The following is a 24,718-nucleotide window of genomic DNA, read 5'->3' on the forward strand; positions in this document are numbered from 1 at the left end:
AAACAGCCCTGCTGGAGCGTGGTTTTATCTCACTAGGAAAGGTGTGAGGCTAAGAGTGCTCTCTTTCAGCCTCTCCTGTCTTCCTTCCAGCACCATTTCTCATCATGCATACCCTCCCATCCCTCCCAAGTCTTCGGAGCTGTGGGCAGGAAGCAGGAAGACCCAGGTGCCCAGTGGTCCTAGGTGACCACCTATACACGTGGTGGGGATTTCTGCTCTGTAGTTGCGGGGGGTTGTCACTCAAAGCTTACTCAGGCCATAGTCCCTTTCATCTGGGTCACTCTCGTGTTTTCTCCATCGGCAACACAGGTGCTGGAATATCATGGTCATGTGGCTGAATATGATCAGAGGTGGGGGCAGAACGGGCCTTTCATGGAAAGTCATGATGAGCTGATACCTCTGAAACTTCCACACTTGGTTGGATATTGATTTTACCTCAAAAAATGTATTGCTGAAATAGAGACCAGAGAGAATCAAGTGAGGAAAACCCCTGCTTCCTGGAGCGTCATGCCGCGCCCCTGCCTCAGTCTCCCTACTCCATTCCAAGGGCTCTGAAGAAGGACCCTCTTACTTAAAGACAGCGATGAGGAGGTTGACCAGCAGGATGTTTGCCACCAGGAGGTAGCAGGCCATGATGGCTGGCACGATCCAGTCTCCTGTCTTGCAGGGAGGCAGTTGGATTATTTTACCATCCTCTCGAGTCTCATTCTGTCCACAGGGAGCTGGAGGAAGCAGCACAGGCAAGATGTGAGAAATCGTGTGGTTCTGCGATTGAAATCACAGACTGAGTTGAAGGAGAGGTTTTTAGATGAAGGAAAAATACAGCCATCTCAAAACAAACAGAAAAAGGAATTCCAGAAAAGCCAAAACAAACGAAAGCTTCATGAATATCTCTAGGGGCTGTCTCTGCTGAGGGGAGTTGGTTCTGCCAGTCTCCCAAGTTGTCATCTGACACGAAAGAGGTGGGTGGAGCCCCCTGCTGGCTTGTCGAGTCCCTGGGGCACTTGGTGTCCCCCCAGGAAGCCTGGTGAAGGCTTTCCCAGGGAGTGCAGAAGGGGCAGAGTCTCACTGTCCATCAAGTTACTTTCAAAATGTGCGGTGGAGGCCAGAAGCCGACAGCTGTAAGAGCAGCAGCATCGAGGGGCTACTGACTCGGAATTAACACCGGGGCAGCTGCTAACTGCTTCAAGAAACAACCCAGGGACTCTGAGTTAAGGATTTGCTGTCTCAGTGTGGAAGGAACGAAACACAGCAGCACCTTGGGAAGTATTTAGGGGGACTGTCGCTCAGTGCTCCTGATGGATGGCATTTCATGGGGAGGGGCAACGAGGGGAGATGGGCCAGGACCCTGGAGCCTGTAGCCACCTGCTTTTTTTCCAGCAGCATTTCCATTCCAAAAATGTGCTTCCAGGGCACAGGGAACAAAACCCAACTGCACTGAATAACTGGGCAAATAGAGGAAAATAAAACATCTGACTGCACAGGGGACCATGTGGGGATCTTTAAAAACTGCCAATGCCCAGCTCCACCCCAGTCAATTGAACCAGAATCTTTGAGGGTGGCCCCGGCATCAACATTTCTTTCAAAATTTCCCAGGTAATTCTCAGGTGCCACTAACATGAGTCTACTGAACTAGAGTTAGGCTAGAAACATTATGTGATTTTTGACATGCTCTGAAGTCCAAAATACATCTTCTCAATTTATGAGGGTTTTAGTAATATCAGGACACCAAGACTCTGTTTTTAAGGCCAGAAAAAGATGGCCAAAGTGCTTCCTTTGGACCTGCCTGTAAGATGATCAGGTGTTGATGGACTCAGATGTTCTCAAGGAACCGGCATCTTTTTTGTTGTTGGCGGTTGTGGCACTATGCACCCAAGACAGCCCTGTAAGAGGCTCTGATCATTTCCTCCTTTGGAAGGAAAACCCAATGATAGAGCCCGCATTGGCTCCAGGATGAAGTCCAAACTCTGAGGGTAGTTAGCCTGGTGCCATCTCTTGCTACTTCCCACCTCTCCCTCTGAGCACAAACTGGACCAAGTTTCTTGCAGTTCCTAGAACTGTCATGCCCTCTCTTACTTCCTAATTTTTTTTTTTTTTTTTGCGGTACACGGACCTCTCACTGTTGTGGCCTCTCCCGTTGCGGAGCACAGGCTCCAGACGCGCAGGCTCAGCGGCCATGGCTCACGGGCCCAGCCGCTCTGCGGCATATGGGATCCTCTCGGACCGGGGCACGAACCTGCGTCCCCTGCATCGGCAGGCGGACTCTCAACCACTGCGCCACCAGGGAAGCCCTACTTCCTGATTTTGAGCCATGCTGCTTCTTTCGCTTCCCAAAGGCCCCCTGACACCTTGCTCCCACTCCCATGCTTCACCTGGATGAATCCTATTCACTCTTCAGTGCTCACTTAGCTTTCAGCTAACTTTCTGCTCCTTTCCAGCTGGGACTGGGATAGGTATTGACAAAGATCCTCTGCTTGACCGAACTCCACTCAGGCTCTTCTGAGCTTTTTTGTGGCCTCAACTTGTGGACTTCCATGCTTGTCTCTGCATTTGTCCAATTTTAGCAAGAATCCTGCTAAGTACGTTTGGCCAGAATCCCCATCCTCAATTTCTAATCACCATCGATGTCGAATCAGTTTCATCATTCTCCACCATCCTCCATCTGAAGTCTGATCACACTGGTCTGTCTTCAGTAAGAATCCATTATGTCAGGTAAGCCAGAACCCCCCTTACTCCTGATGTTTCCTCTTAGTGATCTTCCATCCACTGACCCACACCCAGCTCATGGCTATAAATTTCCTTTTTTTAAAATTTCTTCACTCAGAGTCGAGCCCGATCTCTCTCTCCTATTACAGAACACCACTGCAGTAGCCCCCCTTGAACAAGGTCTTCCTTACCATTTTTACCAAATGTCATGAATAATTTTTTCTTTAACAAATAATTTTTTCTTTAGTAATTTTGTCTTCCATATAATCCCAGAACTCCCTTTGCTTGCCCCTTTGGGGGGTTTCTCAACACCGTATCACTGCTGCCAATTTACTGGTCTCTGTGTCCTACATAAGATTTCCAGTGGTAACATGTCTCTTCATGGTTTCCAATTACCTGGCTCAGTGCATACACACAGCGCATCCACACATATCCACACAGGAAAACTGTTGAGTGAATAAAGATCATTAAACACAATTTGGTTGTTGTTGAGCACTAACATTCACCACAGCTCTGCAGGCCTACTCATGATGGACAGTTCTAGCTCTAAGCAGTTGCTGGCTCCTTCCTTAGGTTCTTCCCAGAAATCCTGCCCTTGGTCTGGCAAGAAGGCTTCTCATGCTCAACCAGATGCCTGGGTCTCTGACACCCACTTGGCTGCAGGCCTCATGGAATAGCTCACTTTGCTTTTCTCTACTCAGGAAGCTTGCCCAGCCACCCGACCCCCTTCCTCCTGACTTGACCTCCCTTGGGGCTGTCACTCCTGTGCTGCCCTTTTCTTTGGTTCCTGCTCAGATCTCTATGGGGAAGCCGACAAAGAGCAGGAGAAAGAACTGCTTGGGGTAGGGTACAAAGTGCACACAGTTTTTACAGATGTGATCCCTGATTTCCATTTAATGATGTCATTCTGAGATTTCTCTTTACATTGTGGGAGAACGTAAAATAAACTTGTGAGGGCAGAGCTCATCCAGCTTCTGACCCTGTATTTAGTGAAGATGCAGACATTTCCTCCACTAGAGAAGAAACCTTCTTCCAGCCTAGAGAAAAACCCAGGGAGAATAGTAGGTGCTCGCTAGTTTCAAGTGGCCCATGCGCATTTCCATGGGTCTTCAGATAGTGTCATTAACATGTCTCTAGATCTCTGCTTCATTCCCCTACTAGTTGGAAAATTGGACCAACTCATTACCTTTATACAAGATTTGATTTGATTTGATGTCATCACGACTGGCTCTGGGAACTCTCTGCCAATTCTTTGGGTATTAATTTATTCCACCCTCCCCCACCTTTTTTTCATCCTGCCTTTATAGAAGTAGCATTACTTTAGTGGTTAGGAACATGCATTATAATCCGGCAGACCTGGGTTCAAATCCCGATTCCACCATTTTCAAATGATGCAACATTAGCTTACTCCATGAACGTCAGCCTCCTCATCTGTAAAATGGGGTAGTAATAGTATATATGGCGGGGAGATTGTCAAGATCATTAAATGAGATAATGCATGGAGAGCACTTAGCTCAGTATCTAGCATACAGCACTTAACTAACATTAGTTGGTGTCATGATTGGTATTGTTATTTTGTAATTAATAGACTTGAAGCATCTCAAGGTGAGGGACTATGTCTTATTCCTCTTTATTTTACAATCACTAAGCATAGCACTTATTCTACAAACATTCATTGAGTGGTTATAATATGCTGGGTACAGGAGATGCTGGGGATTAAAGAGACAGTCCCTGTTGCTAAGGAACTCACAGTTTAGTAGGGGGCACAGAAAGGGAACAGAACATTGCATTTAATGGGTGATGTGAGCTCTGCTGGGGGCTCTGAAGAAGCACAGCAGAACTGCTGCAGTCCTTCTAGCCTGGGTCACACTGAGCAGGCTGGTAGACAGGATCAGCCTTGAGGACTACCATCTAGACTCTACAGCAACAAGTGCAGTATAAATGAATTAGATGATCCTTGTGATAATGATAATAAAAATGAATCAGTAAGAAACAGCCTTCATTTGGTAATATCAGCAAAGAGGCAGTGAACATTATATGCAGCAGTTAGTGCAAAGCATTGCTTTGTAATGGCTCCTAGCCATGTCCTTGCTCAGAGCATTTATCTGCACTAGAAAGTGCTATGACTCAAACTTACAGATGTCTACCCTGATGAAGATGAACTGGGTGCCTTAAAGCCCTGACAAGCAGATTTTAGGATAAGTTATCTGTTATAACTTATATAAGTTAGAGTACCAACCAGTATCTGGGGGTTCATATTCCCAGGGAAATACTCCAGGGCACACAGACCCAAGATGGCACACGGGTGGATGTTTAGGAACGTGTGGGCTGGTGGACGCCATTGCGCCTCCTCCTTCCCTGCTTTGGAACCTGACACGAGTGGTTTTTCTCCCAACCCTCTTGCAAGAAGTAAATGCACAGTCACTACCACCCTCATACCAAGTGACATGTTGTCACTTCCCTCTTTGTTGGTGACAGTCAGGCAGAGTGCATCTGGTGGATGTTTGGTGGTTCCACCTGCCTAGTATATACACTTCCCCTTCCTCTGCTAAGAGCATCCTGGTTTCCCTTTGTGGAACTGTCCCTCCCTACTCTTAGTCCATGAAGTTTGGGTGAAATGAACTGCATGCAGTTCCATATTGAGGAAATTAATCAGTGAATTTTATCTCCTGATTGCAGTGATTAGTTCAGAGATGGACATGTGATCCTAGCCTGACCAATCAGAGCCAATGAGCATAAAGCTTGGGACTTTTGCTAGAACTCGTATTAAAGAGAAGCTCTTTTACAATGCGATATAAGTCTACCAAGTGAAGAGAGCCTGCCCAGGAGTGACTCCATCACAGAGAAGAGAAACAGATTCCTGATTCAGCCATGCCTAAAACCAGAATTCTTCAGTTATATGAACCATAAATTTCCTTTTTTCCTTAAGTCAATTTGAATTGGGTTTCTATCATTTGCAGTGAGTCCTGGATAATACAGTCACCCTTGCCTCCCTGTCCCCTGTCCACGGTCATTAAGGATGTTGATATTTTGTTTATACCAATCCTGAGAGCCTACATTTGGAGCCTTGGAGTAGCATCAAGAGATTGGAAGAGGCAACTGGCAATGTGAAATCTGACCTGACATCAAGGTTGAATCACAGTTTCAGTGTTTCAGGAGCCAGAGGCTCTGTTGCTCTTTTTCTTCCCCAAGCATAGAAGAACTTAAGGGGTCTACACTGCTCAAAGCTCAATTGTCCTCTGACTCAGAAACTAACGATACAGATTTCACTTATTAACAAGTCAGTAGGGTAAACACACTTGGGAAACTGGCCAAAGTTTCCAGCTACCCCCAAAGTGAAGAAAACCTTGCTCTAGAAGGTGATCATAGATAGATTAGGCCAAAGAAGCCCCGGTGGGGGTGTGTGTGTGTGCGGGTACAGAGTGTAAAGGCTACATCTATGCAATTATGGCCAAATGAGAAGGGATCAAACATTTGGAAATGCAGATTCTCTATGGTTTATCTACGTGGATCACAATGACACATCACAAGGCAGAAAGTTGGAAGTGCATTAACAAGTAGAAGTGAAATGGATGACTGGGCTCTAGAACAATGACAGGTTGTGCAGTTATAATCCAGCCAGATTATGCAGGTCAGAGTAAAAAAGTCCTCCCTTTTCTGTACATGTTCTGGAGAGCAGCCTTCCAATGGCTGGAATTCTTTTTATCATAAATAAATTTTTATAATAACTAAAATAAGGGTCAACAGAATCCCTCACTAGAACATAAGCTTCATGGGGAAAAGCGTTTTTGTCTGTTTTGTTCACTAAAGAAAAAACAGCTATAACATTGCCTGGCACATGGCAGATGCTCAATAAATATTTGCCAAATGAATGCAGGCAGGAATATCACATACTGTACATTTGACCTGCAATGCCAGGCAGTTCTGTAAGGGTTACATTCAATCAATTTCACTGGGTCAGTGTTTGTTTTCCTATTTAGTTCAAGATCTTAAGTGCCACCATGACCTGCTAATATCAGATGGTTCCTGTAAGAGCAAAAATCTGAAAGAGGGGAAAAAATAGATTCTTGATTATCTGTTTGTTTTTGCAATTAACTTGCAAAGGAACATGCCTGGCTTCGGTAAAGGCTGTAGAAAATCTCCCTTCTGAATGCTGTTGCATAAATCTCCATGGCACACCAGACATAACACCCCATCTTAAACTCACGGCAGACATTTGGTAATCAATCATTACACTTTTCTGTCAGGTTGTAGCCTTGGAATCCTTTTTACGACAAAACTCCCCAAAGCACGACTAATCAACTGAAGTTGACACAAGAGATTGAAACTTTCTCTTAGTTCTTTCAAAAATGAGAACATTAGGTCTCGGTGAAAGATAATTTCTATACCTCTTTTCAGGATCCTCCTCATGCCCACATGGCCTGGCCTTTGCCCAACCTATACTACCTTGAAGTTGCCCAGGAACAAAAAAGGGTCAAATTAGACATCCTGCTTTTCTTAGACCCTGACTTTTTTTTTTTTTTCCCCAATACGCGGGCCTATCACTGTTGTGGCCTCTCCCGTTGTGAAGCACAGGCTCCAGATGCGCAGGCTCAGCGGCCATGGCTCACGGGCCCAGCCGCTCCGCGGCATGTGGGATCCTCCCGGACCGGGGCACGAACCCGTGTCCCCTGCATCGGCAGGCGGACTCTCAACCACTGTGTCACCAGGGAAGCCCGACCCTGACATTTTTGATGAAGGGCCACCTACATATGTCCTGGGCTCCTGGACACTGCCCACTGCCCATTTTAAAAGATATGTTTTAAAATGGGTACTTCTGGGACTTTCCTGGTGGTGCAGTGGTTAAGAATCCGCCTACCAATGCAGGGGACACAGATTCAATCCCTGGTCCGGGAAGATCCCACATGCTGTGGGGCAACTAAGCCCATGCGCCACAACCACTGAGCCTGCACTCTAGAGCCCACGAGCCACAACAATTGAGCCCGTGTGCCACAACTACCGAAGCCCGTGTACCTAGAGCCCATGCACCGCAATGAAGAGTAGCCCCAGCTTGCTGCAACTAGAGAAAGCCCACGCACAGCAACAGAGACCCAACACAGCCAAAAAAACACAAAAAAACAAAACTAAATTAAAATGGATACTTCTAGTGGAACTGCTAATCCTAGTTTGTTATTTGGGATCCACTAAAGTGAAGGACAGTAGAGATTTGGAATAAACAACTGTGGAAAGCATAGCATGTGGCAGTCTCTGTGCTGTGTACTTTACATCAGCCATTGCACTTAAGCTTCCTTGCAACTCCATAACAAATGTATTATCCTTGCTTCACAGTTGTAGAAACATGCACCGAGGGGTGCAATGCCTTATCTGAGATCACACAATAAGGGAATATGCCAGAACCATTCATTCATCCATCCAAAAAATAATGAGTTCCTGCTACGTGCCAGTGGGAATTGGCTCTGGAGATGCACTTATGAATGAAGCAGAAATGGGTCCTCCTCCTCTCTGACTCCAAAGGCTGCATGTATGCCTCTCTATCTCATACAGCCTTTCCAATGTAATATTGCTAGTGACTACCTATCGCAAGCTTCAGTGTAAGGCCCTGTGCTATGAGCCTTACCTATATCACCTTATTTTAATCTTTATAATACTTTGACACGATCGATTTTATTGCCCCATTTAAAGGTGAAGAAGTGAGGTTCAGAAAATTTTAGTATCTCTGTCAGTATTTCAGAGACAGTAAGAACAGAATCAGGATGTCCATGCAAACCTGTTCAACTGTAAAGTATCTTTTCTCTGTGCCTCTGAAGAAAGAGCCAACATGGGGTTGAGGGGAATCTCAATTATGAACAAATGTAAAGACAGATTGATAGACATCTGAATTTTTCTTGTTTCCATCAACACAAATAAAGCTTGAGCTGTTCAGATCATGTACAAATATATAGAACACTAAAATTCAAAGTGTGGAGAAAGAAGTTTGATTCATATAATAGGTACCAGCTGTAGGCACCCACATCCCAAAGTTTAAGACACTTGCCCTTTTGATTTTATCCTATAAGGCATGGGGAAAAGAAACATTTGTTTACTTAATACACATATCATACTGTTTCCAAAAAGCATGAGAGATTAAAAATGAAACACCAATATATGATATAATGAGCATCATCTTTAAAAATATGAAGAAGAAGGATATTTCCAGAAGATCATCTCTTCCTCACCTGGCTGAAGAAATGTCTCAATAGCTTATTCCAAGTCACAGGCAATGGAATAAACAGCTTAGTTAAACATATGACTACATTTATCCTATTTTTTTTTAAACAAAGGATTTTCAACTAAAAATCCATCCTGAAAAGATAAGGAGACAAAGAGGATTTCCCCATCTCATTTTGAAAATCCATACAGTTTGCCATGGAGGATTTAGAATGCCATTACACAGCTCCTATGGCTTACTCCAAGGAACCAGATTTAGATAGCTCTGGCCTTTTTCCTGACACACTGCTTTCCTTGGCAAGAGAACTGGAGATGCCTCCTTTTGTATGGCTATATCTATCTAGAAGCTCCTGATCTAAGAGTCTTAGATAACAGTACATCCAGGCAGAAGTCTTCTTTATGTAAGTAAGGGGATCTTTCTGTTTCTTTTAATAGGCTATAGTCAATGTCCTCTAGAAATGGAGGTCAGAAAGAACAGAGGTAATTGAATACCAGGTAAGCTCCAACTTTGTAGAGTCGAAAGCACCACCCACCAGCTCTTTTACTTCTTTTGTGGTTCATTTCTTTTCCCTTCCCCTATCCTAAGTGTTGGGCAAGATGCAAGTTGGTAGTGACATGGTACAAAGGCAACCATGAGAAAGGAGTAAGAGGTCTCAGTTCCTCCATTTGTGAATGGAGGGACCTGGATTATTGATATCCCCTACAGTGAACTGCCCACACAACTCAGGAAGTCCAAGATGATTGTGGGATGCAGGAACAGCTCACTAAGTAGTACTGAATTGGATAGTGAGAAAGTGATGACCTTTTCAAGCCTCTTTCCATCTTCCTGACTCCATCAGAGAGAATGCGTCAGTTTGAGGATGATATTTCTTTAACACTTCCTTCACATCTGCTAAACTTCACATCTGCTAAACTTTTAGTAAAGACTGGGCAGGCTGAAGGCTCAAGCATCTGGACAGAATTTCCTAACAATGCAGTGTTTTCATTCTGTTTATTTTATGCTCACTTTCTATTATATCAAATCACACTGATTTTTCAACTTACGGCCATGATGTAAAATTTTTTTTTTTTTCGGTATGCGGGCCTCTCACTGTTGTGGCCTCTCCTGTTGCGGAGCACAGGCTCTGGACGCGCAGGCCCAGTGGCCATGGCTCACGGGCCCAGCCGCTCCGCGGCACGTGGGATCTTCCCAGACCGGGGCACGAACCCATGTCCCTTGCATCGGCAGGCGGACTCCCAACCACTGCGCCACCAGGGAAGCCCAATGATGTAAATTTTTAAAAATAAATTAATTTAGGTTTTAAAATTGAGCCAATTTAACTAAAAACATTAAAGAGTGGACAGATGTTACAAAACAGTGAATGGTTTATGTGACTAACTAAAGGTTGGGAAACGCTAGATGATCTCTAAGCCCCATCTAGTCCAGACATTTTATTACTCTATGAATCAAAGAAGAGGAGCAGAAAACCAGAATAAGCCCCAGGCTGGATTATCTATCCCAGGAGCTAACCGTAGGTCACCTATAAAAGCTGGATTCTTTTTATTCCCGTCAGAAAAGCAAACAAATACCTAGCCCCCACTGTGCAACAGAGAACCCAGCCACCACCAAGGCGGAAAAAACTCACCAATGACAGAGCCTCTAACTCTTCACTGGGTTAGGGTTACACATGCTCAGCTTTCAGCTATTTAGGAAACACAATTAAATTAATAAGCTTTGTTTTTTAATCTAGTGAATCAGAACGCAGGATGTGCAACTACTGAAGCCTGCATGCCTAGAGCCTGTGCTCTGCAACGAGAGAAGCCACCACAAGAAGCCAGGCATCGCAACGAAGAGAAGTCCCCGCTCGCCGCAACTAGAAAAAGCCCGCGCACGGTAACGAAGACCCAACGCAGCCGCTGCCCTCCCAAAAAAGAAATACATATATATATATATGAAGCAGGATGTTATAAGCCTAGGTATGTTGTGTGTGAACTGTGGGCGGGGGAGGGGGGAAGGGGAGAACATCCAGTTCCTTCTGTTATCTTGGTTCTGTGTTTTAGTTATTCTTAATTTCTAGCTTTACTTAGAGACAAACATGTCATTTATTTGCTGTTATTTGAGAAGGATTCAAAATTCCAACCTTGGTAGTTCATTATTTGGGATCAGGAATTAGTATCAGTAAGATCCTATACAAATTTTGCCGGCAAAGGATGTGTATCTATACTACTAGCCTGTTGTACATGTCAGTGAATTTGTTGCCATGATGCAGCAGATTGATTGCATTAATAGCTCCAATTTCTCTCTCTGTATCCAACCTCCTTTGCCATGTGAGTTGAGAGTTTCATTTCTTTCAATAAACAGGCAGGATCTATTTCCTTGCCCTTTGGTTCTGAGTTTAGCCATGTGAGTTTCTTTGGCAATGGGGATGTTAGCAAATGTGATCCATATAGAAGCCTGGAAGAAACCTTGAGTGTTTTTGTTTCCACTCTTCCACTTCAGCCATCACCACGAGGAACATGCCTGAGCTAGTCTGCTGGAGGATGAGACACGGGAGCCTCTGCTCCCAGTCATTTCTGTTGTGGGAGCTAAGGTAGTTTTGGATCAGCTGACAGCCAGCTGACTCCCTGGCATATGCCCAAGCCCAGCCAAGACAGCAGAACCATCCAGGCAACCCACAGGCTCCTGAGCTCAATGAATGCTTACAGCGTTAAGCCACTGCCTTCTGGGGTGTGTGTCAAAGATACCTGATATACATGCTCCACTTCCCTTGCCCTGCTCACAGCTAGAAGAGGTAGCCCTCTTCTAGGGCAACCTGTAGCCCTAGGTCTCACAGGTTAACAAACCCTTTCCTAATTTCTTCATCCTCCCCCCTCAATTCAGAACAAATCCCATCATTACCCAAGGAGGACCAAATCCATTGAATGACCAATGGCTAATCAGACTTAGTTTTTAGAAATTAAACTGAGATGCAGAGACTTTAGTTAGGTGATGGCAGGTACTTAATTGAAGATCATATAAAATCAGACCAAGTTAGGTCATTTAAAAGTAAAGCCAGGGACTTCCTTGGTGGCGCACTTAGGAGTCCGCCTGCCAATGCAGGGGACACAGGTTCAATTCCTGGTCTGGGAAGATCCCACATGCCACAGAGCAACTAAGCCCATGCGCCACAACTACTGAGCCTGTGCTCTAGAGCCCACAAACCACAACTACTGAGCCCACGTGCCACAATTACTGAAGCTCGCATGTCCTAGAGCCCATGCGCTGAAACTACTGAGCCAACATGCTGCAACTACTGAAGCCCGCTTGCTCTAGGGCCTGCGTGCCACAACTACTGAGCCCACATGCTGCAACTACTGAAGCCTGCACACCTGGAGCCTGTGCTCCACAACAAGAGAAGCCACCGCAAGGAGATGCCCGCGCACCACAACGAAGAGTAGCCCCCACTCGCTGCAACAAGAGAAAGCCTGCAGGCAGCAACGAAGATCCAACACTGCCAAGAAAAAAAAAAAAAAAAAAGGAAAGCAAGCCGTCTGAGAGAGGAGAGGGGAAGGAAGGGAAGGAAAGCAGACAGAGAGCTAGAGAGCAAGAGAGAATGAGAGAGATGATTGATTGATTGAGCCTGGAAAGAAGAAGAAAGAAAAGCAGACGTATGGTCATGTCTTCAGATTCTGGCTTGCCAAAACAACTTCCAGCTTCATTTCCAGTCAGTTTATGTCATGCTTTGTTTCCTGTCTTTGAATGTTTTTGAGGTTTCCTCTTAGACACTTACAGTCAATCTTTCTTTATTTAATCTAGTTTGAGTGGGTTTTGTTTTCTTGCAAGCAACGTTTGTCTAGTTGAGGGCACAGCCATTAAGACCTTAGAGAGAATCAGCTTCTCAGGCTGGTAGTTTCATCAGAACAGGCCAAGATCCAGCAGGCTGGGAACTCATGGCAATTAGGGAGGGGGCCGGGATGGGGGGAAGGGGCCCAGGGAAGGGTCGGAAGGATGGGAATAAAAAGCATTTAACTTACAATTTTACTGAGGGCTCATCTCATTCCTTTTGGTATTTGCCTAAGCAAAATAGGATTAGATGAGTTTTTGTCTGCTTCAAACCAAAAACAAAAACATTCAGAGAAGTCAAATAAATGATTTACTCTCCCAGATTTTGTGCTATGTCCACTTCCACTGTAACTCTTGACTGTGACGTTCTTGTACCAACTCCTCATGTTGGAAGAATACACTCTCCAGAGCTACAAGGGCAGAAACAGGTGTCCCTTCCATCCCAGGTGCAGGGGGCGTGATTCCCTTCTCATTGCCTTAACTGGGAGAGGCTTCCTCTGTGGGTCCATTCTACCTGAGCCACCACGCCTCACGTTAAGGAACATGCTTCTTGCTTTTGTTTAAAAAGGGACTGCATAATTTTTCAGAAACCCATACATCTGTCCTGCCAGCTGTATGAAGAGGGAGGAGCCAGGGCCTTCTTCGAGAGGGAGTGTCTCATGGAAAGAAACTAGCAAGCTGACATCAGGGCTCTTTGCCCTGAGAAGGATCAGCCTAGCGAGCCAGGCTATGCATATCTCTGTGTGGAGGTAAATCAGGGAAACTAGGCTGGACCAGCTCCACGGAAATGATCCACAGCTCCTGCCAGCTCCCATCGGATTGTGCCCCCGGGATTACAGGACATAAAGGGAAACAATCAATGTGGCCCCTAATATTCAGGAATGTGCTTGTAAGCAAACACAAGCTCCTGCTGACATTATTTACAAATCCCCCGGTAAGTGACAGATAACGCAGGAAATCCATATGTACTCAGAACTCACGCTCCTGGCTCAGTCTCCTGGCACACAGCCCTCTTGGGGTCTCTCCTCCCCTTACTGCCCCCTCCAGATCCCAGGCTCTGTTCTCCCCGCCCTCTCTCTTTTTACTTTAAGGCCCCTCTGCCCACTTGTCTCTGTTTACTGCTAAAATGTGAACTTTTCACACTTCAACTCCTGTTCTTCAAACAGCAAAGAATCTGGACCATAGTCAGTCCGTGTTCTACTTAAACCTCAAGTTCGTGTTCTACTTAAACCTTAAGCCTGCTATGGGCGGGCTCAGATTCCAGTCCCCATCACTTGCTGTCATGTTGTGAATAGGAGTCCAACTGTATGCAGAATATAAACATTATTATTATTATAACAAAAGACTGGGTGACAGTACACCCTCGTACAGTGGACTACCAACTTTTTTCTTTCTCAGAGCAATGCTAGCACATGTCAGTGAAAATAAAATAAACAAACACTTTTATCTTGAAAGATTTATCTGTTAAAAATAAGAAACTCAGATGCCAATCAAGTGGAGAAGCAGGGTGGGGGGAATAGAAAGGAGCAAGATGGGAAAGGCACTTCGTTGTTAATTGTGGTTTGAATATTTTAAATAATCTCCTTGTTGTACATTTCCCATCTTATTAAATCACTCTTTGAAGTCACTAGACACAAGCTACTAATCTTAGTGAGCTCAGTTTGAGTCCTAGACCTGACATTTGCCATCTATGCACGTCATAGAGTACGTCAATTAAAATGTCTAAGCCTGATAAAATAACAGTAATGTTAATAGAATATAGTAGTAATAGAAATAATATTAATAATGATGACGATACATACCCAGATTCCCTCATCATTCATTCAACAAGTATTTATGAACCCCCTACGATGTGCCAGACACTGTTCTAAGTGCTTGGGCTGTACCAGTGAATGACGCATCAAAGATTCCTGCTCTTCTTCAGCCTGCACTGGGAGAGGTAGGTGGACAGAAAATAAACAGCAGCATCATAAATAAGTAAACTAAGTGGTGTGTTAGAAGGTGATAAGTGCTGTAGAAGAAAACAAAAGTAAGGCAGGGCAAGAAGGATCAGGCGGGCATGTGGGTCCCTGGGAACAGCAATGAGAAGGTGAGACGGGAACAGACTCCAGTCTTGGATGAGGGAGTTAACCAAGCAGCAATCTGGGGAAAGGGTGTCTGAAGCTGCAGGCAGGTCTAAGGCAAAGGCCCTGGGGCAGAAGTGCTCCTGCTGTGTTCTGTGTCTGCCCTAATGCAGAGGAGAGCAGAGAAGAAAAAAGAGTGCTAAGGGGTGGAGGGAAGTCGAACTTCCTGTGGGGCCTATGGAAGGACCTCCCAGGATCCAGTCAGATAATAAGGCATTGCTATTTACTGTAATCCTTATTGGCTTTATTAAAGAAGCTGAGTAATTCCTCCTCATCCATTCCGGTTCCTGTTGGATGGTTTTTTGATTTACTCAGTAAGCCCTCTCTTCATTATTTCTGTTTTTCCCAATAGACCTCCGATGCCCTTAAATGAAATAGGGACCAACCCTCTGTCCCCAGGTGGTGACATGAAAGCAGCTGAATCCTGGTCCTCCACAATCTGCAATGAATGGTAGCTCTCAGACTCCCTCTGCGTCCACCTACCATAAAGAGATGGAAGGCTGGGCTTCCCTGGTGGCGCAGTGGTTGAGTCTGCCTGCCGATGTAGGGGACGCAGGTTTGTGCCCCGGTTCGGGAGGATCCCACATGCTGCGGAGCGGCTGGGCCTGTGAGCCATGGCCGCTGAGCCTGCGCGTCCGGAGCCTGTGCTCCGCAACGGGAGAGGCCACAGCCGTGAGAGGCCCGCGTACCGCGCCCCCCCCCCCCCAAAAAAAGAGAGAGATGGAAGGCTAATGTGAACAGGTGCCTGGGCTCATTCTTCCTCTCAATCCTACCCACATCAACAGCTATCCTCCCTTTATCGGCCAAACAAGCAGCCTGCTGAGGGAAAGCTGATTTCTAATCTAATTTGAGCGAAATCGACTTTTATAAATAGAAGAAGTCCTCACAGTATGAGGCTTGGGAGAGGGAACAAGGTTCTTACTAATGACTTCAGAGCACAGTCCAGCTTTTCTCATTGCTGCTAAACTCCTCAGTGGTTGCTGCTTAGTGCAAACTATTTGCTGTACCTGGTGTGTCAAAGAACAATAAGCTTAGGGACAGGCAAAGCCCCTTTGTTCCTTAAGTATCCTAACCTTTCCCGAGGCAGGAAACCTAACCAAAGGCTGTAGTCAGCAGTAGTCTGAAAAACTTCTAGACAGTTTTATTCAACAGTGTGCCTACCCACCACAAAGTATATGCAGAGAAAGGGTGGATTTAAATTCTCATTTCTTTTCTTCATCAAGATAGGAAGGTTGTTACTTCTTTTTAAAGTGAAATAGATGGTTTATATAAAATCTGTATTTTTCTCCTGTACCTGGACAAAACTCACACATACAAAGATGTTGCTTTTTTCCACAAATGATCAACTGAGTTGACCATGTTGATTCATGTATTTGAAAATTGGATGGCTTCACTTTGTCACTGCACAAAGTACAAACTAGTGACATGTGAGAGCCAACATATATATACATACACACACACACACACACTTTTTAAAAGTCTTTCCCAATTTTCATAAGCTTATGCCTCACTCAGCTCTACTCTAAGCAATGCTGTGCAGTGGCATTTCCTTTGGCCAAGTTGGTCTGAATAGACCTGTGGGAAAATCTGAAAACTAAACCAAAAAGCAGTATAAAATTGGCTAGTTTCTGGGTCCTACATAGAAAGGAAACAAGTTGGGCTTTTTCCACTGTATCCCTTGCCTAATTGTGAAACAAAGGCTGTTCTCTGGGCTCTGGTGGACCAGCTTGTGGGTTGCAAACTTGGGGAGTTTGTAAGTGAATGTTCTGTCTTCCTTTCTCCGTATCTTATACAACTGTTTAGTAAAAAGAGGATGGTTAACATGCAGGCTCTGGGCTGCATGCTCAATGCTGACAGCAGGAGAGAGAGCAGAGAGAAAAGGAAGGAAAGCTAAAAGAAAGTTATGGGGTAAAATCCAGCTTGATTGCTAAGTTAGCTAACAAGATGTAAAGGAACAGTCTCCTATATGCATTTAATGTATGAGCTGGCTGCAATCAAATCCCAGTGCAAGATGCAATTCTACTTAAGATGACGTAAAACCAATGTCCAGTGGATTGAGTGTGATCATTGTTCCGTAGGGCCACAATAGGACATGTGAACTTGGACAGACATAAGGCAGATGGCCAGGTTTTTCACTACAACTTTGCAAAGAACAGGGTTGATATGGGTCTGATGAAACAAGTTTCAAACTCAAGTACAACAAGCATTTATAATTATAGAGCAAACAACTGTGGTTACAAACATCCTAGAGATGGGTGTATCAGATTCTATGCCAGATGCCTTCATATATATTAGCTCATTTGTCATGATAACAAACACATTTTTAAAAAGATTATTAAGATTATGGAGGCTGATCATAAGAAAAAGTGGTGGAAACCCTGCAAGAAACACATTAGAATTTCCCACCCATTCATTTATTTTTTTAAAATTTCATTTGACAATTAATTAATAAAACACTTACTATATTTTAGGCATTATTCTGCATGCTTTATAACTTTCAGCTCATAAAAATATGAGAAAAAAATAAGGTGGTATCTTAGCTCAAACAGCCATAAAACAAAATACCATAAACTGGGTGTTTTATATAACACACATTTCTCACAATTCTGGAGGCTAGGAAGTCCAAGATCAAACAGCCAACTGATCTGGTTCCCCAGTTAGAGTCCTCAGCTTGGCTTCAGATGGCTACCTTCTCACTGTGTCCTCATAAGGCAGAGAGAGAGGAAGAAAGCTCTCTGCTGTCTCTTCTTATAAGGGTCCCACCCTTGTGATCTCATCTTATTACCTTCCAAAGGCCCCATCAGAGTCACACTGCAGGTTAGGGATTCAACACATGAATTTTGGGGGGACACAATTTAGTCCATAACAGGTGGATTCTATTACGTCCATTTTATAGGTGAGTAAACTGAGGCACAAATAGGCAAGTAACTTGCCCAATGACACACAGCTAGTAAGAGAAAGAGACCTCAGAGCCTGGATTCAAACTTAAGATTCCATCATCTTAACCACCGCATTGTGCTATTTCTCATGGTGAGGGAGTTGAAAGTTACATTAGAGTCATGAAGGTTTGAATGTCCAGACATCTGTATTTAGACTACCCTTGTGTTTCATTCTTTTGTCTGGGTCAGTGGCTCTCAAGTGGTGATGTCCATAAGTAATACTCTTTCCATGTTATAAAGACTTTTGAGAGTAAGTTGGACCAGAAGTGATTTTTGGCCAACATGATTACTTTAGAACCACATCTGTGTGGATAATACATTCAGTGTAAATGGAAAATGTATATTTATCACCACGAATATAATGAAAGAAATTTAAAAGCCCAGTTTTTAGTTTATTTATTGTACAGTGGTGCCTTTGAAAATGAGTAAACTAATATTCTTTGGAAAGGGTATGAATAATTCCAGGCCAGGAAATATCATTTAGAGTGCCCTGGGCAAGGCGCTTCATCCCACAGGCTTGAAGACTCGATTTAAGCCCTTCTTGGGTCTCATTTATCCCAGTTAACTGTGTAAACAGTCTGTTTTTAACCCATGGAAACAGAGATTTCTCCATTTCACTAGAGTGTGTAGATGGGCCCAAGAATAAGCTGTTTGCTTAGGCATAGCTGTTTACACCCACCATGACTGATAGCTTCATTTAACATAGTAGTGTTGGGTTTGCAGTAGGATCTCTGTTGAGAAGAGGCTGAGGACCAAAATAGTGTACAATCAAGGAACAAAACCAAATCTTGTTTTGCTCTGTGTTATAAAGAATAGACTATTATTTCATATTACTAGGTGAGTGAAGGAATTGGCTATACTGATGGTTGCCATGGATATACACTGCTCCAGCTGGTCCCACATTACAACAGGAACCAGTGATGTTGAGTCGAGGACTATCAAATGAAGGGATTTGGCTTTACTAACTGGTGGAAGTCTGTGTGTCAGCATCTGAGACCAACAGAAATGTTCACAGTCATGTTTATGTGCTTCAAAATGCAAGAGAATTGCCACTGTTATGGCAGGTATACAGGGCCAAGTGGGAAGAGTGGTGCCAATAATACAGTCCTTGCAGTCTCTTTCATTTAATTAATTAAATGTTCACATGAATTAGTTAATAATTTTTTTATACTTATGCCTTGTTTAGGCCTGGCTCTAGTCTAAGTTATATTTCCGCAGAACTGACCCAGAATACTGACCCACAAACAATGGTTCATGGGACTTAATTTACTCTATTTTGAGATTTAAAGAGATAAAGTTAAGGATGTTTCCATAGTTTTGTAGATTTGGTGATCTGAATTATTTAATGCTCAAGATTTAAATTACTTTAGATTCTTAGACTCTTTATTCATGTAGAATCGTCTTGCTAGGCAATCGTCTTGCTAGCCTAACTTAAGATATTGTACATGTAAAAATAATAAAACTGCCTTTTAAAATATTCTGTAATTTAGATTTTTTTTTTTGCTAATTTGATTCATCTGATAGTTAAACTTAGTAGAGTTTTAGGTCATATTATTAAATGATACTTTAAAAAGTTAATTTGCTGAAGAGCAACATTTGGGTACTTTTTTCTTCTCTGCCTAAGAGAATCTGGGTGTAAATTAAGTAGACTGAACATTGGGCCATTATGACATGACTACTAACTGTTCAATAGAGTAGATCCAAGCACCAAATGTCCACTGAATGGCCAGCCAATCATTTAAGAGTAGGAAGAAGCTAGCCAATTGCAAATAAAATACTTGATTCCAAATATCTCCAGCATAGAAACATCTGAAATACCTTCTGTAGTCCATTTTCCAGCCTTTCACATTATGTTCCTCTCCTTCTGTTCCATTATCATTCATTCTCTCTTCGACTTCCTTATTTTTGAAGAGATTATGAGGTCGATTTTCTATTCCATCAGAATAACAATGTCATTCCTTTTGAGCTGGCCAGAAAATACAATGTCCCCTTCTTGTGTGTCCTTCTAATGCAAAGCCCCCAGCAGCTGTATTGAGGTTTGACAGGAAAAGCCTCTCCTCTCCAGATTATTGGGTGATTATCATACCTACCCTCAAGAGTATTGATGCAAAGATAAATGAGTTGTTGATACATGTAAGACTTTAGACAGTGCCAGGTACACAGTGTGCATTCAGTAAGTGCTGGCCATGTCTATAAGAGGCCCTCTATCTGGTAGTGTTCCAGTCTAGACTCCTGACCCAGCTGCCAGGGTTCAAAGTTCAGCTCTGCCTCTCAAAATAGCCATACACTTTAGGCAAGTTACTTATTAGGACAGACCATATGAACTTTCTGAGAGTAGATCATTTTTGACCTACAAAAATGGCAGCTTCACAGGGCTGAACCTAACATGAACATAATATTCTCTGTGCCTCAGTTTCCTTACCCATTAAAAATAGAGGCAATGGGCTTCCCTGGTGGTGCAGTGGTTAAGAATCCGCCTGCCAATGCAGGGGACACGGGTTCAATCCCTGGTCTGGGAAGATCCCACATGCCACGGAGCAACTAATCCCATGTGCCACAACTACTGAGCCTGCACTCTAGAGCCTCCAAGCCACAGCTACTGAAGCCCCACATGCCACAACTACTGAAGCCCGCACGCCTAGAGCCCATGCTCTGCAACAAGAGAAGCCACCGCAATGAGAAGCCCGCGCACTGCAACGAAGAGTAGCCCCCGCTCACCGCAACTAGAGAAAGCCCGTGTGTAGCAACGAAGACCCAATGCAGCCATAAATAAATAAATTAATTAATTAATTTTAAAAAGAGGCAATAACCCTACCTCATAGGATTGTTATGGGGAAATTCATGAGTAAGCATTCATAAAACACATGGGACAATGCCTGATTACAGAAAGTGCTATTTAAGTATTTACTATTATTATTTTTATTACCCTCACATCTCATTACTGCTTGACACAAACTTTTCCCAAGAATAGCCTGCTTCTGTCAATCAGCCTTTCTGTCTTGCCTGCAATGCCCCTCTCCCTCCTTCAAAGCTTGGTCTCAATTCATGTGATCGACCCCCGCACTCTATTCCATTTCTGCCATGTCTCTTGGCATTTGTTTATTCACTAAGGACAAGTTATTTTACGTCAGCTGACAGTGGTTCCCATGTTGTCTTTGTCTTCTTCATATATTGACCCTGGAGTGTGAGGGTCCAGGAAGGTTATGACATTTCTCCTGTTTTAACTGTACCTTTTCATGTGATGATTATTTTATATCTTTAGAAAAATTAAGTGATCTTTAAATGTGGGACCCCTAATGTCTTCTTATGTTTTTTAAAAAAGACTTAAAAAAAACCCTTGAATAATGGACATCCACATGCCAAAAGAAATAAACATTGACCTAAATCTCACACCTTATGAAAAATTAATTCAAAATGGGTCATAGACCTAAATGTAAAATGTAAAACCATAAAACTTTTAGAAGAAAACACAGGAGAAAATCTCTGTGACCTTGGATTGGGCAAAGATGTCTTAGAAATGACACCAAAAGCACAACCCATAAAAGAAAAACTGTTAAACTAAACTTCATAAAATTTAGAACTCTTCTCTAAGAAAGACATTGGTAGGAGAATGGAAAGACTACCCACAGACTGGGAGAAAATATTTGCAGAGATATATCTCATAAAGGACCTGTGTCCAGAATATATAAAGAACTCTTAAAACTCAACAACAAGAGAGCAAACAAGTCAACTTAAAATGGGCAAAAATTTGAAGTCACTTCACCAAAGAAGACCTATGGGTGGCAAATAAGCACATGCAAAGACGTTCAACATCACTAGGCACTAGAGAAATGCAAATTAAGACTATAACAAGATATCACCACAAGCCTATCAGAATGGCCAAAATAAAAACAAAACAAAGAGGAAGAAGAACAACAAAAGTGACAATACCAAAGAGGATGCAGAACAATCAGAACTCTCATACATTGTTGGTGGGAATGTAAAATGGTACGATCACTGGGAAAACAGTTTGGCAGTCACTCAAAATGTTAAACACAAAATTACCACATGACCCAGAAATCTCGGTCCTAGGCATTTATCCCAGAGAAATAAAAATTTATGTTCACACAAAAACTTACACACGAATATTTACAGCAGCGCTATTCATAACTGCCCCAAACTGGAAGCCACCGGAATATCCATCAACAGGTGAATAAGCAAACTGCGATACATCTATACAATGGAATCCTATTCAGCAATAAAAAGGAATGAACTAATAATACAAATTATTGATATGCAACACCATGGTTTTACTTTCAAGGGCATTTTGCTGAGTGAAAACAGCCAGTCTCAAAAGGTTACATACTATACGACTCCATTTATGTGATATTCTGGAATATAGTTGTCAGGGATTGGGGTCAGGGGGAGTCTGAGACAAAGGAGTTTTTTGGGGGTAATGGAATGACTCTGTATTCTCACTGTGGTGGTGGTTACAGAAATCTATGCATGTATTAAGACCCACAGACCTGTATACAATCACCACTACCAAAAGCCAATTTTATTTATTATATGCAGATTAAAAAAATATAGCTCCTTGCTTATTTTGATCCCTAGATCTACCTTAGTCAATAAACCAGAAACCTGAAAAAAAAACTTGAATAATTTTAGGTTTATAGAAAAGTTGCAAAGGTAGTACAGAAAATTCCTGTGTACCCTTTACTCAGTATCCTTTAATGTTAAGGTCTTACACAACTATTGTGCATTTGCTGAAATGAAGAAATTTATATACATTGGTATATTACTGTTAACTAAACTCCAGACTTGAGTCAATACTTTATCAGTTTTGCACTAATGTCCTTTTTCTCTTCCAGGACCCCATCCAGGATGCTACATTGCATCTGGTCATCAAGTCTCCTTAGTCTCCTGGTTTGTGACAATTTCTCAGTCTTCCTTGTTTTTCATGATCTTGACAAAGTTTTGAGGAATACTGGTCAGGCGCCTTGAAGAATATCACTCAATTTGTGTTTGTCGTATTTTTTTCCCCTCATGATTAGACTGGGGTTATGAAATTTAGGGAAGAATACCACAAAGGTCAAATGTCTGTCTCATCATATTCTACTGAGGGTAAATGACACCCACATGACTTCTCACTGGTGGTGTCAACCTTGATACCTCCCTGGGTTATTTAACAAAGTAAAATTTTTACATAGAACTCTCGACATATTAAAGTTCCCAAGAGACTCTTCAAAGATAGTAAGTAGCAAAATTCCTAAAATCATAGCATTTTGAATTACCAAACATGCTTGTTCAGTTGTTATCAATCTTATCAGACCCAACACCTCTTTTTTATAAGTAGTTTCTACTGCCTCCTTTACTGTTCTGAAATAAAATTTATTGATGGCATAATTTACCTGTATGCATAATCAGAAAAACCACAAAAATCAATATAATGTCCTAATTTTAAAATAAAGGGAAAATAAAAAGGCAAGTGATTTATAATATAATAATAAATATTTCAATATATAAATGCTCAGGTCTGACTATTCCACAAGCCACAGTGAAGCGGTCAGATGCTTACACCTACATGAAGAATCTCCACGTATGAGAGAGACACAAATGTAGACTGACAGATGACTCAAGTATAATGGGCAGGATTGTCACTGGTGAGTTGATTTTCTAAAAGGGTGAACAACCCTTGGGAAAGTTCCAAAGCAAACAAAATACCACTGCCGTCAATCTTCATGGTGGTTTCACTCCTGGAAAAATTTACTGCTTATTAAAAACATGCAAAAATATTGTATCTTTAAATGTAAAACAGAGCTAGGCTCAGATAATCATAACCAGGTTTTTCACCTACATGAATGCCTGCAGGAACTCTGGACAGCTGTGTGGGACAGAGAACAATGCTTGATTGTGGGAGTGTCCTGTATATTGCAGGACAGGCGCCCTCCCCGGACTCCACCTACTGAATGCCAGTGGTTCCTCCCAATCAAGGAGGGCAAACAAAAACACTCCTCAAGGGGCTTCCCTGGTGGCACAGTGGTTGAGAGTTCACCTGCCGATGCAGGGGACACGGGTTTGTGCCCCGGTCTGGGAGAATCCCACATGCCGCAGAGCGGCTGGGCCCGTGAGCCATGGCCGCTGAGCCTGTGCGTCTGGAGCCTGTGCCCCACAACGGGAGAGGCCACCACAGTGAGAGGCCCGCATACTGCAAAAAAAAACAAAAACAAAACCAAAACAAAACAAAAACACTCCTCGAATTTCAAGATAAAATTTCCAAAATATGGAGGCCATGCTGCCCTGTCAAGACCACCACTCATCTAGTTTAAGTCCAATCAATTCAGTCCACAGCAAGGGGCTGGGTTCAGGTCCACGTAGCCAGCATAACTTAGCCTGAAATTCAGGTCTGTGCTCCTATTCTGCATGATCTGGTGCTTGTTGAGCCCTCAACAGTACCCATGGTAACCGTTGGATTGATGCTGATTGATTAAATCATGCAATTCATATCACATACACAAACACACACTTACATAAGCGTGCACACATATATACACCACCACAACCACCACTATCATTACTATAGCTAAATTCCTGTACCAAACCCTTCGAAGATTTTCCATTAAATGTAAGAGAAAACTCATATCCTTACACTGGCCTAGAAGGCCCTGGACAACTTGACCTTCATTTGCTCTTCAGTTTTTTTTCAAACTATATTTTCCCCTGCATGTTATGCTTCTACCATGCTGGTCTTCTCCTAGTTACTGACAAGAATTACTTCCTTCCTACCTCAGGGCCTTGGCACAGACTATTCCCCCTCCCTGGGTTCTTCTCCTGCTCGTTGCTTGGCAAACTCCTACTTATTCTGCATAGCTTAGCTCAAAAAGTCACTTCCTCAGAAAGCCTTTCCCTGAGTCTCCGTGTCTGATGTTCTCATATTACCTCTATTTCTTGAACACACACTT

The 24,718-nt window shown here is 43.1% G+C and overlaps 1 protein-coding gene across 4 annotated transcripts in view; it reads right to left on the reverse strand.

Moving 5' to 3' along the window:
- Positions 1 to 24,718, reverse strand: part of TRPM3 (transient receptor potential cation channel subfamily M member 3) — an 832,457-nt gene that overhangs the window by 13,039 nt on the left and 794,700 nt on the right. For all 4 annotated transcript variants that reach the window (XM_060100866.1, XM_060100865.1, XM_060100863.1 and 1 more), the window contains 2 exons: positions 572 to 722; positions 252 to 451 (listed from right to left, as the gene is read on the reverse strand). In XM_060100866.1, the coding sequence (XP_059956849.1) occupies positions 252 to 451; positions 572 to 722 (351 nt within the window). The remainder of the gene's footprint in view (positions 1 to 251; positions 452 to 571; positions 723 to 24,718) is intronic.

This window comes from Mesoplodon densirostris, chromosome 6 (genome assembly GCF_025265405.1).
Source record: "Mesoplodon densirostris isolate mMesDen1 chromosome 6, mMesDen1 primary haplotype, whole genome shotgun sequence".
In the NCBI taxonomy this organism is placed as follows: Eukaryota; Metazoa; Chordata; class Mammalia; order Artiodactyla; family Ziphiidae; genus Mesoplodon; species Mesoplodon densirostris.